Below are 17,138 nucleotides of genomic sequence, written 5' to 3'. Positions count from 1 at the left end.
CTGTGATGACGATTCCAAAAAGTATCGACTCAGGAAAAAAAACGCTTCAGTAATTGGTTTGATTCCTCGATACCAGGTACCATGATTGCTTATAAATCAGGCCCCTGTGACAATAAACTTCATCTTCTTCAATTAGATGTTTCACTGTAACATCAAATCGATTTCTGCTTTTCTTCTTTTCTTCTCTTCTACAGTTCTCTGTTATTGAATATAGTTATTCTATTAGTTACTAAATAGCCCGACAATTGGTTTGATTCATCGACTTCCAATAATACACTTGCCAATTTCTGTTTTTCTTCTCTTCTTCTCTTCTACTGTTATTCTATTAGTTATTGAGAATGGTTTTTGGCTATGATATTGTATTTTTCATGATTTTCTTTCAGGGGATGGCTATGATATTGTATTTTTCATGATTTTCTTCTCTTCTACAATATGTGTATTTTGGTATTTTGAATTATGGAATCATGAAAAATGTTGCTGGAATTGACTTTATAAAAATATATTGCTGGAATTCTGTTGTTGAATATTATGTTTATAAGTAAATTATTGCTAAATATGTGTTCTAAAAACAGATACACCGTATCGGGACCAATGGTACGCCCTACCGGACACGTACCGAAATGAACCTACCCCTCTCGTACCCGATACGCCCAACCTCATGAATCCCGTTCCCGTTCCTTGTTCCCGTACCGGACCGTACCACGAACTATGTGACTATGGGCAAGATGCATTAGCAGCTGTCAAAAGGTATAACAATGTCGAACTTGATGGGAAGCCAATGAATATAGAGATTGTGGGATTAAACAGTGTGGCCCCTGTTGCTGGTTTTTCATTTCCAAACAACTCTTTTGGAAACATGAATGGTTTTCCAAGAAGGTATGGTTTTTTCTTGTAATTTGAATCTTTGGTTGCATTTGGTTGATTTCTTCCTTTTTTATTGAAGACGCAGTTCTTTGGCAGATCTTTGCCTTGATACGTAAGCCCCCTCCCCCTCTTTTTTTTTTTTAAATTATATAATAGTTAAGTCCTTATAGTTTTGTGATTATGTCAAAACAGGCCCTTACTGATGGTCTTTCTAAGGTATTTCTTAAACCCTGATATATAACTTGCAGTGATTCCTTTATGAAAGGGTAAAATAGTCAAAACAGTAGCCAGTCCTATCACACCACCATTACCAACAGACAGTGCAGAAAGAAGACAAGAATTATGCGAAATTACGGTTTTAGAAAAATTGGAGAACCACTTTCAGATAATATCACTTTGAAGACATCATCGATACTCTTCCCAAGACCGTATTACACTCTTACTTATTAATTTTTATCCTTTTTTATTTGAACATATTCATATTTAATACTTTTTATTTTTTTTCTCAAAAGGTATTTGAAACTGATAACATGAAAGCATGGAAATCTGTTTTGATATTTGCCACTTCATATGCATTGGGGCTTTTCATGATTGCTAAATCCCCATGGTATTTTCTTCCATTAGCTTGGGCATGGACAGAAACTGTAGTTACAGGGGTAAAATTGTAAATAAAGTTACTTTGTTTTTTTCTCTTCATTAAATAATCCTTCAAATACATATTTTTAATATTTTTTTTGTTGTATTTGTGCTTTCAAGGTCTTTTAGTTGTTTTTTCTGGACAAAATGAAGAAGATATAGAGAGATTGGTGCTGATTTGATGCTATTTAAATATGATTAGGCCGTTCAGATATTTTTTTGGACAGACTTGCCCCTGTTGCTGGTGGGTTTACCAAAATACCCTCCATAAGATAGTTTTATAAGTGCTTTAAGTCCCTAGTACAATCTACTGCATGTAGATGGACAAATTACCCCTGTTGCTGGTGGGTTACCCAAAAGAAACTGCTTTGCATTATCCTTGATTTAGTATGTTAGTTCAATGTTTTGATGGATTTTAGGTTAAACAGGGATGTATCTTTGACTTACCATTTTATTGAAAATGGAATTATGGGTTTGGTTAAAAGAAAAAATAAATAATAATAACTACATGAAATAATGAACTTTTCAAAATGTCTCATTCCATTATAATATCTTTGTGACTTAATGTTTTAATTTGGAACTTGATTGCTTACTGATAGTTGTTTGTCCCTTTTTCTGGATCAGGTTTAATTTGGATTTCAAGCTCACCAGCATCTCCAAGTAATGAGGGATCCGTTACACTTAAGAATATCAGCTTATCAAGAGCATCACTTGCATTACTAAAAGAAGGTTTCTTGTTAGAACTTTTGTTTTTAAAAACGATAAAAGATGGAAATCAAGCATGAAACATGTAGACTGTAGAGATGTTTTTACATGTAAATTTATATATTGTAAGAAATAGAATTGTAAGACATTAAATTTTATGAAATGGATTATATTTTTTGTATATGATATTTTATTTTATATTGTGAGGCATTAAATGCAAATTTAATTTGAAAATTAGTAAATCTATAAAAAATAAATTTTTTTTTAACATTTAAAATTATGATACGCAAACATGCGTGTCATCTTCATTTATGACATGGCCTTTCTTGACAGAGGCTTTCTTGATACGCATTACGTGTCATTAACACGCGCGTCGTAAGGTTACGACACGCGAATGCGTATCGTCTTCCTTTATGACAGGGCCTTCCTTGATACGCATTGCGTGTCGTAACCGAGCGTCGTAAATGCGCGTCATAAATGCGCGTCGTAAATGCGCGTCGTCTATAGACGACGCGCAAAAGCGCGTCGTCTCTCTTTATGACAGGGCCTTCCTTGACACGCATTTGCGCGTCGTCTGAGCGTTTTACGACGCGCAATGAGCGTCGTAAAAGGCCTTTTTTCTAGTAGTGACAAAAATTTCACCTAAAAAAACCCGAACGGTTTTAAACCGAAACCAGTTTAAAAAAAATCATTTTTTAATCAATCTTTTAAAACTACTTACATGTTTTTTTATTTTTTATTTTTAATATGTATGATGAGCTACAAGTTTGAAGAAAGAAAGCATTGACCGGTTTGATGCCATACGTGGTTAAGTATGCTTAAAACATACCATAACTTATATGTGTAGTAAATCAGGAGAATGGAAAAAGAAAATGGACAAAAAACAGAAAACCCATAAGGATTCATTATCCATATCTGATAAGTATGTAAATTATTTGATACTTTTGAACTTGAATTGGAGATATAAAAATTAGGATGCTAGCAGCTTTAAAAACTTTAATGTTCTTCTATAATATCTTAATTTAAACTAAAAATGGAAGTAAAAGTGGCAGACCGCAGGTGTGGTTCAAAAGTTGAACCGGACACCAACAATGAACAAACCCATAGAAAAGCGAGAAATCGAGTGGGCCGAAAACAACATTTTTTTTAAAACTACTTACATGTTTTTTTTTTTATTTTTTATTTTTAATATGTATGATGAGCTACAAGTTTAAAGAAAGAAAACATTGACCGGTTTGATACCACACCTGGTTAAGTATGCTTAAAACATACCATAACTTATATGTGTAGTAAATCATGAGAAAGGAAAAAGAAAATGGATAAAAAGCAGAAAACCCGTAAGGATTCATCATCCATATCTGGTAAGTATGTAAATTATTTGATACTTTTTGAACTTCAATTGGAGATATAAAAATTAGGATGCTAGCAGTTTTAAAAACTTTAATGTTTTTCTATAATAAGTTATTTTAAACTAAAAATGGAAGTAAAAGTGGCAGGCCGCATGTGTGATTCAAAAGATGAACTGGACTCGAACATTGAACAAACCCGTAGAAAAGCGAGAAATCGAGTGGGCCAAAAACAACATTTGTTTTTTTTTTCTAATATAAATCAAGTGGGGACCACAACTGAAACCAATTTTACCACCCTGATGTAGTGATGTACAAAACTCCACAATTACAGATGCACATTGTGAAACTTTTATTTTTAATTAATCTATAGGAAAAACCAAACATGTGTTGTTGTGAACTAGGTTTAAGAAAGGGAAAATGACTTATAAGGGTAATGATGTTTTACCCGTGTTCACATTATACCATTCATGTTTTTTTTAACAAAAAATACCATTAAAATGTGTTTCCTGTACATATTTAACCATTGGTAACCGGATACAATAGGTATCCTGGTTTTTTCTTTATTTTAAAAAAAAAATTATGTGGAAAATACGTGGCTCACCCCTGTCTCAATTAAACACCCTCACCCTCAATTAAACACTCTCAAAGCACGATTTCTTCTTCACTCTTCAAGACTGTAACAGCTTTCTCAAATCCATGGCTTCCTCCTCTACGTACAACTCCAGCACCAGATCGAAGAAAATCAAGTCAAAATCGAAACTTGATTTTGCAAATCCTTGTGATTGTGGCTACCCTTCTCGTATCTGGGCTTCAACGACCAAAGATAATCCTGGAAAAGAGTTTAGGGTTTGCCCTAATTCAACGGTATGTCGGGTTTAATCTATATGTAGTAATGTCTTTTCAATAATTTTCGTATATTTGTTTTAGGATAACCCAGAAATTAAATACAAATTCTGGGAATGGGTTAATGAAGAAGATACAGTCAACAAGAAGAAAAGAGATGAATTGGGAGCACAATCCTGTGAAGTGAGGGCACAATCTTGTGAAGTGAGGATTGCAATTATGGACCATGATTTCAATATTTACAAAAAGAAGACAGATGAAGAATTTGATAAGATAATTAGGAAAATTAGCAGTCTCAAAAGATATGTAATTGTTTTGTTTATGTTGTTTGTAGTATCACTTTTAAGGGCATAAATGTCAAATTGTAATCGGATATTATGGTTGTTTTGCTGAATATGATTGAATGAACATGTTTTGTTGTTGCTAAATTGACTGATGTACATTCTTAAGTTTGAATATGATTTAATCTTAAGTACAAACAACATTGAATGAGCATTCATGCATTGTCTTGTTAGGGTAATAAATAATGTGCAGAATTTTACCCCTGTACAAACAACTTTGCAGAATTTTACCCATTAATGTGCAGAAGGGCATAATGGTCAAAATGAAGGAATCCTAAGAGCATAATGGTCAAAAAGAATCTTATGTAAAAGCAACTTTGCAAACAACTTTGCAGAATCTTATGTTTGAATATGATTTAATGTGAATAATGGTAAAAAATAATATGAAGGGCATAATGGTCAAAAAGAAGGAATCCTATGTAAAAGCAACATTGAACGATGTAGATTATATTTAAGGGGTAATAACAAACAAAAGCACAGTTTTTAATGTGCAGATTTACATCAAAAGACAAGCATAGTTTTTATGCAAAAGACAAGCATAGTAATTTCTGCCCTAAACAAACAAAAGCACAGTTTTTAATGTGCAAATTTACATCAAAGGGAATCATTCCAGTGTAACAGGTTTATTCACACTTAAACCACATCCATCCTTGGTGATGACCACCCTCCTTAATGCCACTTCAGTGATCCTCTCTGAGTATTTCCTTTTCCTCTTCAATGGTTGTGCTCTTTGTTCAACTTCAACAACAGGTTGTGCAGCAGGTTCCTCAACATCTTCAATTACAGGTTCAACAACAATTTGTTCCAATTCATGCTCAACAACAGGTTCATGAACTTGTTCCTGATCAGGTTCATGAACTTGTTCCTGATCAGGTTCAACAACAGCTTCAACAGCAGCTTCAATAGCAGCTTCCACAGTAGGTTCAACAGCAGCTTCAATAGCAGCTTCCACAGTAGGTTCAACAACAGCTTCAATAGCAGGTTCAACAGCAGCTTCATCAACTTGTCCCTGATCAGGTTCATCAACATTTTCAGCCAGCTCTTCAATCTCAGATTCAGACTCAGATTCATACTCATCTTCAACTTCAGCCATCTCTTCAATCTTAAATTCAGACTCATCCTCAACATCAGGAACATGTTTACCCTTCTTCTTTTTGGCTTTAGTACTTGGTCCTACAGTAAAGTTTATAATGCATTAATAGATAATACTTATAATTTTTTGTAAATGAATGATACTTGATATGAAAAAAACCTTCTTTGGACAGTGGACATGTTATTTTGTTGTGTCCTGGTTCTCTACAGATGCTGCATTTTGTAATAGCCCCTTTCTTGCTAATAGTATGTCGACCTTCTTTTTCTGAAGCAGCCTTCTTCCTGTTGACTTTAGGTCTGCCAGGTAATCTTTTACGTTTCGGGGGCAACATAGGTTGACCTTCCCAAGATGGCCACATTTCACTTCCATTTATAGGATTAATTGTATACTTATAGCAATTTCCAAACATTTCTGTTGTGAACCAAGTTGCCACATAGTCTTCCACATTCTCATTTAGATAACTAATAGCAGCCATGACATGTACACATGGTATTCCACTTAGTTGCCATCCTCTACATGCACATGTTCTTTGGTTCAAGTACACAGCATAAACCTCATGTACTGACCTCACCTCAAATTGTTGCACTCCACTGGGAATTACATACCAATACCTATAAAATAAAGGAATATAGTATAAAATTAGTACTTGGGAATTACATGCCAATACCTATAAAATAAAGTATATATACCTTAGATGTTTCCTCTTGTCCACTATTTTCTTTCTAATAGATGGACATATGGCTAGATTCCATTTCTGCCCCTTCAATCTTTTACAATACATCCTATCCATCACAAACCTCCTAATTTCCTCTAACATTGCTATAATCGGCTTTTTCCTAGCATGCACAATTGCAGCATTAAAAGATTCACAAATACCATTCTCAATGGCATCACAAGACCTGTCCAATACAAAAAAAGCCCTAGACCAGGATTTTGGATCTCTTTCCATCAAGTGATCATATGCTTGTACATCAATCACCCTAATCTCTTTCATTATACCTTCAAACCTTTGCACAGTTGTGGCCTTTGCAGCCCTCCAAAAAAGCTTCCTATATGTAGCACCCTTAAATTTTTTCTTGAAATTAGCATACACGTGCCTAGCACATTGCCTATGCTCAGCATCTGGTACTCTTTCTTTAACAGCCTCAATAAGACCCTAAACATGCAAGATAAACATAACATTAAGATAAATAGAGCAGTAACCAATTAAAAAACAGTTAGGATAAATACCTTGTGTTGGTCAGAAAGTAAGGTTAATCCTGCCCCATTTCCCATGTTAATGTCCTTAAGTAGTAAGTTTAGAAACCACTTCCAAGTTTCTTTGTTCTCAACTGCAACTACTGCCCAAGCAATGGGGTAAATATGGTTGTTAGCGTCTCTACCTACAGCTGAAAGAAGCTCACCTCTGCAAATACCTTTTAAAAAGCAACCATCTACACCTATAACTCTCCTGCATCCTTCAATCCAACCATCCTTTACACCTTTGATACAAACATACATCCTAGAAAAATAAATTGTGGAATCAGGCATTGTATCCGTCCCAATTTTCACTGTTGACCCTGGATTAGCTCTTAATATCTCAGCTCCATAACTCCATAATTTTTCATAATGTGTGTTCAAACTGCCTTCGATCTCATTAAGTGCAAACTTCTTTGCATTCCTGCATTGTCCAAGACTAACCTTCACATTGAAATTTTCCCCAACTTTATCGCTCATTTCCCTACAACTCATTTTGGGATTTTCTAAAATATCATTAACAAAATGTTTCCCTATCCATGAGTAAGTAACAACTGACCCAAACTTGAAGGTTCTAGCACAGTTATGCTCATTAATTAAGGACTTAATTTGGAATGACTTTTCATTGCTCATCCAAGTAGCCCATAGTCTAAAAGGACATGCTGCCTTTCCTTCACTAGTTTTACAACACCTGACTAGCAACCTAGTTTTATCATTTTTTTCATACCAAAGGTTATAACCGTTTGCTACTGCATAGTTTGAGACAAGCTGTTTAAGTTCTTGAGGGTTACAAAACCTCATACCAAGGATGGGTTGCATTGTATCCCATTTCTGAGTTGTGTCATGAAAAGGATAAATCGGGGCTTCTTTGGTTCCATTATCTGAATCATCATCCTCATCAACAAAATCATCTCTAGGGACAACACTAATATAGTTAAGAAAGGGATCATCGGATTTAGTCAATGGTATTACCTCTTCATCGGGTTCATGATCAACAGATAGAGCATCAGACATGACCGAGTCTTTATCTTCATCAGAGCTTTCACTATCAACACCTTTTTCTTCCTTTTCTTCCTCTATCCAGTCAAGCACCGAATCGTTGTAGTGATCAATATATACATTAATCTTTCCTTCGTTACCATGTGCAGCATCAAGAAACCTCCTGTAGTCATCATCATTTTTCAGTGGTGTCAACCCATCACGCATTGACTTATGCCCAAGACAGTAGTAGACAACAGGACACTTCCCCTTTGTGACATCCTCAAGAACATAAATGAACTCCTTGAAATTTAATCCACCAAAATCGACATCTGTAATTGATGTTTTTTGATTCAAGTAGTATATAAGATGAGGAATGGGGGAAAACATTCCATCGTAATGAACATCTACTTGAATGTAAGTTGATCCTTTTGTATTAGATGGGCCAGCCATGATCGATCTCAAAGAAACCTTCGACTGAGAAAACCCTACACAACGATCTTGGTATGAGGGTGTTTAATTGAGCTTTGAGAGTGTTTAATTGAGGGTGAGGGTGTTTAATTGAGACAGGGGTGAGCCACGTATTTTCCACATAATTTTTTTTTAAAAAAAATAAAGAAAAAACCGGGATACCTATTGTATCCGGTTACCAATGGTTAAATATGTACAGGAAACACATTTTAATGGTATTTTTTGTTAAAAAAAACATGAATGGTATAATGTGAACACGGGTAAAACATCGTTACCCTTACAAGTCATTTTCCCTTTAAGAAAACCAAACCGATGGTTAGGAGTTGGTTATTTTATAATTTGAAAATGGTTTTCTTAAAAAAAAACTAAATTTTAACAAAATTTCACCTAAAAAAACCCGAACGGTTTGAAACCGAAACAAGTTTAAAAAAATCATTTTTTTAATCAATCTTTTAAAACTGCTTACATGTTTTTTTATTTTTTATTTTTAATATATATGATGAGCTACAAGTTTGAAGAAAGAAAGCATTGACCGGTTTGATGCCATACGTGGTTAAGTATGATTAAAACATACCATAACTTATATGTGTAGTAAATCATGAGAATGGAAAAAGAAAATGGATAAAAAGCAGAAAACCCATAAGAATTCATCATCCATATCTGGTAAGTATGTAAATTATTTGATACTTTTGAACTTGAATTGGAGATATAAAAATTAGGATGCTAGCAGTTTTAAAAACTTTAATGTTGTTCTATAATATGTTAATTTAAACTAAAAATGGAAGTAAAAGTGGCAGGCCACATGTGTGGTTCAAAAGTTGAACAGGACTCCAACAATGAACAAACGCATGGAAAAGCCAGAAATCGAATGGGCCAAAAACAACATTTGTTTTTTTTCTAATAAAAATGAAGTGGGCAGCATAACTAAAACCAATTTTACCACCTTGATGTAGTGATGTACAAAACTCCACAATTAGAGATGCACATTATGAAACTTTTTTTTTTAATTAATCTATAGGAAAAACCAAACTTGTGTTGTTGTGAACTAGGTTTAAGAAAACTAATCCGATGGTTAGGAGTTGGTTATTTTGAAATTTGAAAATGATTTTCTTAAAAAAAATACTAAATTTTAACAAAATTTCACCTAAAAAACCCAAACGGGTTTAAACCGAAACCGGTTTAAAAAAATCATTTTTTAATCAATCTTTTAAAACTACTTACATGTTTTTTTATTTTTTATTTTTAATATGTATGATGAGCTACAAGTTTGAAGAAAGAAAGCATTGACCGGTTTGATGCCATACCTGGTTAAGTATGCTTAAAACATACCATAACTTATATGTGTAGTAAATCATGAGAATGGAAAAAGAAAATGGATAAAAAGCAGAAAACCCGTAAGGATTCATCATCCATATCCGGTAAGTATGTAAATTATTTGATACTTTTTGAACTTGAATTGGAGATATAAAAATTAGGATGCTAGGAGTTTTAAAAACTTTAATGTTGTTCTATAATAAGTTAATTTAAACTAAAAATGGAAGTAAAAGTGGCAGGCTCGCAGGTGTGGTTCAAAAGATGAACTGGACTCCAACAATGAACAAACCCATAGAAAAACGAGAAATTGAGTGGGCCAAATACAACATTTGTTTTTTTCTAATATAAATCAAGTGGGGACCACAACTAAAACCAATTTTACCACCCTGAGGTAGTGATGTACAAAACTCCACAATTAGAGATGTACATTGTGAAACTTTTTTTTAAATTAATCTATAGGAAAAACCAAACTTGTGTTGTTGTGAACTAGGTTTAAGAAAACCAAACTCATGGTTAGGAGTTGGTTATTTTAAAATTTGAAAACGGTTCTCTTAAAAAAAAACTAAATTTTAACAAAATTTCACCTAAAAAAACCCGAAAGGTTTTTAACCGAATCCAGTTTAAAAAAAGTCATTTTTTTATTGAGACCTGTTTAAATCCGATGTTTGTGCACCCCTATCTCTATGCGCAATAACCTTGCATCCTGATCAGTGGCCTGCATGTCTTTGCGAGATTAAATTCGAATAATAGGTCTTGGCTTTAAGCGAGATTTTTTAATGTTTTTTGCGGGCTTAGCCGGGTTGAAATAGACTACAGTTGGTGAAATTTATTTGAAGATGTATTTGTTAGTTTTTAGTGTCGGTTGTGATTATTTATTCATTTTCATTTCTTTTTTCTTCCTTATAAACAAATAGAAGTCTCTTCTATCATTATTTTATTTATTTATACTTTACAAATGTACCATTCTATGTAGTGACAAAGAACATGGTTTGACATGCGGAATTAAAGCTTGCACAATTGAACATGGTGATTTGGGTGTTTAAGGGATATATTGAATGTATATGGTGTTATAAAAAAGGACTAGATCTAGACTACATAATTAACACACACTTACACACTCACTTCTACATCTCTCAAGCACACCTCTACAAGTGGTATGAACCCACTATTTATAGAGGTGTTTACATGTCTCTCTCTCACTCTATCATGTAAATGGGTCTAAAGGCTAAAGCACCACATGCAAGTGGGTTTTACAAAAGTCAAACATTTACAAAGTCATGAATGAATAACTTTGCAACCCCAACATTCTCCCCCTCAAAGTTAGGACTGAATGACCCACTTCAAATCTTCCAAAATCAAGCACTACGTGGTTCGAGCCTCAAAGGTGACACATGTCGAAACGAACTTCAATCTTCAATTCTTCCATGACTCTTCAATTTAGGCTCTATGATGTGAGACCATACAATCCGAGCAGCAACGAATGATTAACTTCAAATAATCACCCGAAAGTTGCGCATAAAAACACACCCCAAAAATCTTCAATAATTCCAAACCCATTTCGAATATATCACTTCCGAACTTCCAATTGCATCATCTCGTGAGCTTTAAAAATTCAAGATCACTTCGGTCTTCAAATCCGCGTAATATGAAAAATTCAAGTTCGAATTTCCATATAAAACTTCTCCCTCTTTTTATAATCAAAATTTGATTATAAAACTCCAAAGGAAAAAGAACGTGCTCTATTCGGAATTTTTCATGCCAAAACTCCCCCCTTAACATGTGGCATAAACATTTTGCTTCAATCCGAAAAATCCAAAAAATATTGAATTTTTAGCTTCGTTCACAGATCGCCTTTGACAAAATTTCTCAAAAATGGGTAGAAATTGTCAATTTCAAAATTCTGCAGTGACCTGTTGCCCCCAAAACAGCCAAATATGCGAAACACACTCCCATTTGCAAAACTGGGTAAAATGTGTAAATTCGCACAAACTGCAGGAACCAGATTTGAAAATTCTGCAATTTCAGCATTTTATGACCCCATTTGCGAAGTTGGGTACAAACTGTCAAAAATGCGAAACTACAGGCATTCGTTTTGATAATTTCTGCATAATGTTCAAACTTGCGAAGTTGGAATATTTTTGTCATTTCTTGAAAAGAGCAGGGACCAAATGCGAAACTGTTAGCTTTCTTCTTCATTGAACTGGTAATAACAGGCTTCGCATTTTCATTCTTATACCCTTCGCATCCCTTCGCATGTTTCAATCACCAAAATGCGAACCCTTTTTCTTTTACATGTGATCTGCTCCAAATGCGAACTAAACACTAAATGCACAGTGCAGTTACACAAATGCGAATTTGATTCCAAAATGCGAACCAAAATTTTGTATGCGAACTCAAAATATGCGAACTGTCTGTGATCAAAATGCGAACTCGTCTTTGATCAAAATTTTTTTTATCATTCGCATTTTATCGATCAAACTTGTGAACTGTATTCAATATGCGAAATCCATTTTTAATCAACCCTTTTCCCAATTCATCCCAAACTTCACAGTGGAACCATTAGCACATCAGAAGAACAATCGATCACTGTGGAATCATTCTTTCGCATATCAAGCCTTCAATCGATCGATTCCAATCATGCGAACAACACTCAATCAAAATCGAGTTTCAAAATCAAACAAATGCGAAACCAAATTTCTTCAATTTCTTCATCTGTTCATTCTTCATCCGCTCAAACAACCAATCGATCCTCAAATTCGCAAGTTTCACCAAATGCGAATTCATTCAAAATCAAAAATTAATTTTCTTTTACAAATCATCGATTCATCGACTACGAACAATACTCAATTCTAAAATCGAGTTCCAAAATCAATCCTTTGCCCTTCGCTTTTCATGAACAAGACGTATTCCAAAATCGACAATCAATGAACACAGATTCCAAATATTCGAATTCAACAATCAATTCTCTTCATCTGTTCATTAATCGATTTTCGATCCTTCTCCTTTCATTAACCAATTCATCGACAACAAGATTTCGTTTTCAATTTTGACATCATTGTTACGAATTTGATACTCAAGAACAAAAGAAATACTCTGTGGTTGACATCGACTTCTAATCAAAATCGATTATTACAAATCAATTCAGGTCAACCTAACAGATTCAATCAACAACAATGAACTCAATCGATCACAAATTTGAACTTTTCCAGTTTGATTTTCGACAAATCAAGAATCGATCTATCGATTTTAAATCAACAATTATGAATCGATATTCAAAATTCAGGTTAACAATCAACCACAAAAGATGATTAGAGATGAAGGAATGAAATCGATAATCAAAAACTAAAACGCAGCAGATGAATCTATGAAGGAACGATGAAGAACAGAACATCCAATGGTACAACATGTAAAGCTTGTGTACAAGTCAGATTGATACAGGCATTGGATCAATCAGATTTGTTTATGGACTCAATATTATCTCATCCGATTTAAGATTTGGGCTCAAATAAAAATCATGAACAGTAAGTTGACTTCTAATTGGGCTCAATTATTGGAATCAGATTCAAAGACATTTTGGGCTTCATTGATGAACAGTAACAACGAATAATGGACTGGATCTTTGAATTTTGATTAAACCATGAACAATAAGCAATTTCGATTTTATTTTTGGTTTTGATTTGATCTAAACAAAAATTGATTGGATCAACAATGAGGTTTGAAATGAATTAGATCCAATGAATCAAAACGATCAAAAATCAAAAACGTTACGCACGATTTCAATGAAATTAAGAGAGATCATAAAGAGAGACTCACCAAAATTGTTCAAATTGCGACAAAAATTGCCAAACCGAGAATCGTTCTTCAAAAATCACCTTGATCTTGAAGACCCGCTCTGATACCAATTGTAGTGACAAAGAACATGGTTTGACATGCGGAATTAAAGCTTGTACAATTGAACATGGTGATTTGGGTGTTTAAGAGATATATTGAATGTATATGGTGTTACAAAAAAGGACTAGATCTAGACTACATAATTAACACACACTTACACACTCACTTCTACATCTCTCAAGCACACCTCTACAAGTGGTATGAACCCACTATTTATAAAGGTGTTTACATGTCTCTCTCTCACTCTATCATGTAAATGGGTCTAAAGGCTAAAGCACCACATGCAAGTGGGTTTTACAAAAATCAAACATTTACAAAGTCATGAATAAATAACTTTGCAACCCCAACATTCTAGCGACTTTATTTTGGGGGGTATTTTGCTCATTTTTGCGTTGTTTTTTATACTATAAATTAAAAGTTTGTGGTGGGTGTTAGATGCATTTTTAGGTTTGTTTATTTCATGCATGTGTATTGCATTGGGTGATTATAACTCCAACAATTTAGCCATTTCAGAGCTTCTATATGGACTCACTTCATCCCATGGCCCACAGGAGACCATGTGACATCCCCAAAATCACGGCCAGAAAAGACTGATTTTGTTTATGCTTTATAAAAATCAGAGTACTTCATTTTATAAAAAGGTTGCGGAATTTGTTCCCAGAAAAACATGGTAAATACGTTATTAAAACATTTTCGAAGAAACGTATTTATTTCATTTTAAAATGTTTAGGATGTCATCGTTAATACCGAAACATAAGCATAAACAGACTTACAATGATTTACACTAGTGATCTACATCTCTTTTAAATCTCTCAGTGTAATGTCACTTCACTTCGTCACCTGTGATATACATAAACTGAGTGGGTCAGGTTGGGAAACCTGGTGAGTACATAGGGTTTTCAACCCACAATAATATAATTATTATGTTCAATCAAACAATCAACCCAATTACCCATCCCCATTATCTTCTTTACTCTTTAAGGATTTAACCTAAGAGTCATCTATCCTGCATTCGTTTATTCCAAAGTCCCTTACTTCCAGGGTTATGGGACTGGCACTAAATCCATAGCTGCCAATGTTCGTTCATAAAGCACTAATTCCATAGCTGCTATAGTCTATTCATCGGGTACTAAATCCATAGCTACCAGTCTTTATCTAATAGGTACTAAGTCCATAGCTACCAATGTTCAACAGGTACTAAGTCCATAGCTACCAATTCCTACAGGTACTAAATCCTTAGCTACCAGCGTCTAACTAATAGGTACTAAGTCCATAGCTACCAATTCCCAACATGTACTAAATCCATAGCTACCAACGTCTAAAAGGTACTAAGTCCATAGCTACCGGTGTTTGTCCCATAGGCACTAAGTCTGTAGCTGCCAATGTATACTCACGTCATCTTCTATCTCTCATCATTCATCTACCCATCTCATACCCAACATTTTCGTATATATAAAATACGTATACAGTTTAAGTCCTTTAAAACATGTATAAAACGTTCAACCAGCATAGACAGCAAGTATTTAGATAATGTGCACACATAGCACGTAGTTTATATAAAATACTTCATATCTATGTGTAAGATGAAATGGACTATGCACTCACAACACGTAATATATATTAAATACTTCATATCTATGTGTAAGATGAAAGTAACTATGCACTCACTTGAGAAGGTGGTGACTCGGTACTCGGACAGCGCTTCGTTTACTTTAAAATAATTTCCTTCGACGAAACCTAGTATTATTACCACTAGATTTTAGTCTAATATTTACCGTGACTAATTATTAGTCTTATTATTATTATTATATAAGCGTTTAAACAATACTTTCCAACCACTATGTATAGACAGGGCCAGACATAAAACACCGGAGGGCAGGACCATTTTGGCATATAGCACTTCTGAAATCCAACAACCCTATGCGGCCCTTTGAACCAGATTCCCCGTACTGCGAGTAGTTAAAAAGATATTATAACGACACTTATATAAGTCATAATAATAGCTCAAATATTTATAATAAATTTATAATAACAATACTAATTTTAAATATAAACTATATTTAAAATAGGGTAAGCATAACTTACTTACAAGGGGATTTTAGCTAGGAGTCGGGCTCTGTAGGGGCAGAACTTCGTCGCTGAATCTTTCTAAGAAAGATTCGTGCAACGCTTCAGCGCTCACCTTACTATACTAAAACTACAGAAAGAGAAGTCGAATCACGAGGGACCGAAATGCTCGGGGGATAAGGAGAGAAAGACTCTTGAATCAAGAGAATGGTGCAAGAAATATGAGAGCCCAAGCCTCTTATTTATAGTAATTGAATTTACAAAAACTACCCCCCATAATTACTTAATGACCTTATAGTTATATAAACAACTAAACACCCCTTTATAATACTATTTTAAATAGATTTAAAGATATTTGTACTAAACTAATGTCGAAAGAACTCAACATTAGTCTTATAATGACCGCATCGTCGATACCTTTCTAATGATATATACATATGTATATATATATATGTGTACGTATATATGATTTATACTTTATTTTAATACGTAAATATGCTATTATAATTTGTAACTAGTTCATACGAACTCCGTTTTTGACGTTCTTTATATCCATGCGTAGGTGGAGACGCACTCTACAACTTTCGTTTAGACTCCTTCGGCTAATTTTGAATTTATTTTTAAAGTTATATTTTTAACAGGCCGGGACAGGATTGGTCCGTTATAATCTCTTAACTTCTTCATCCGATGTCCATTTTCGTCTGTCTTTTTATTGTTACGCTATGAATAATGAGATCTTCAATTCTCGTTTAGGTTGTGTCGGCTAAAAATCGCTCGATCTAATATTCGAATTTCGGACTGTACACTGCTAATCCGAAACTTCGAAAAATCGTAACTTCTTCATACGAAGTCAGATTTGGGCGTTCTTTTTATCGAAGTTCTTAGTTTAACATATTCTATGACTTTCGTTTAGAGCGCTAAATCTAAATCTCGCTCTATCATAAATTTACTATTTACGCTTCCCGGCGCCGTGCCGGTTCCGACACGAAAGTTCGACGGGTCATAACTTCTTCGTTATAACTCGGATTTCGGCGTTCTTTATATGTACGGAAACCCTGTGACATATTCTACAACTTGGTTAAGATTATTTATTCTAAATAGTCTTTTTGTCGAAAAGTCGTTTTCGACCTCTATTGCCTCTAAATTGACTAGCCCGGATCTACGGGCGTTACAATTATCTCCCCCTTTGGATGATTACGTCCCGGAATCATCAACGAAACAGGGTCATATAATGACTCCATACGTCATCTCTTCATCCTAGGTAATAATTATAACTTCTACATTCCTTCAATTCTATCTCTTAAACTCATTGATTGTAAGAGTACTCGATCGTGCACCTGCTCTCTACCT

At 34.3% G+C, this 17,138-nt stretch overlaps 1 protein-coding gene across 1 annotated transcript; it reads right to left on the bottom strand.

The window, feature by feature from the left end:
• Positions 1-5,170: 5,170 nt before the first annotated feature.
• Positions 5,171-8,498, bottom strand: LOC122197583 (uncharacterized). The gene is made up of 4 exons (XM_052770772.1): positions 7,062-8,498; positions 6,521-6,987; positions 5,991-6,442; positions 5,171-5,911 (listed from the first exon to the last, which is right to left on the bottom strand). Exons 1-4 carry the CDS (start codon positions 8,496-8,498, stop codon positions 5,343-5,345), a joined length of 2,925 nt encoding a protein of 974 aa, XP_052626732.1. The 3' UTR covers positions 5,171-5,342.
• Between the last annotated feature and the right edge of the window lie 8,640 nt (positions 8,499-17,138).

Source organism: Lactuca sativa, chromosome 4 (genome assembly GCF_002870075.4).
Source record: "Lactuca sativa cultivar Salinas chromosome 4, Lsat_Salinas_v11, whole genome shotgun sequence".
Taxonomy (NCBI): Eukaryota; Viridiplantae; Streptophyta; class Magnoliopsida; order Asterales; family Asteraceae; genus Lactuca; species Lactuca sativa.
The sequence above is the reverse complement of the archived record's forward strand: the minus strand, read 5'-3'. Positions and strand labels throughout refer to the sequence as shown.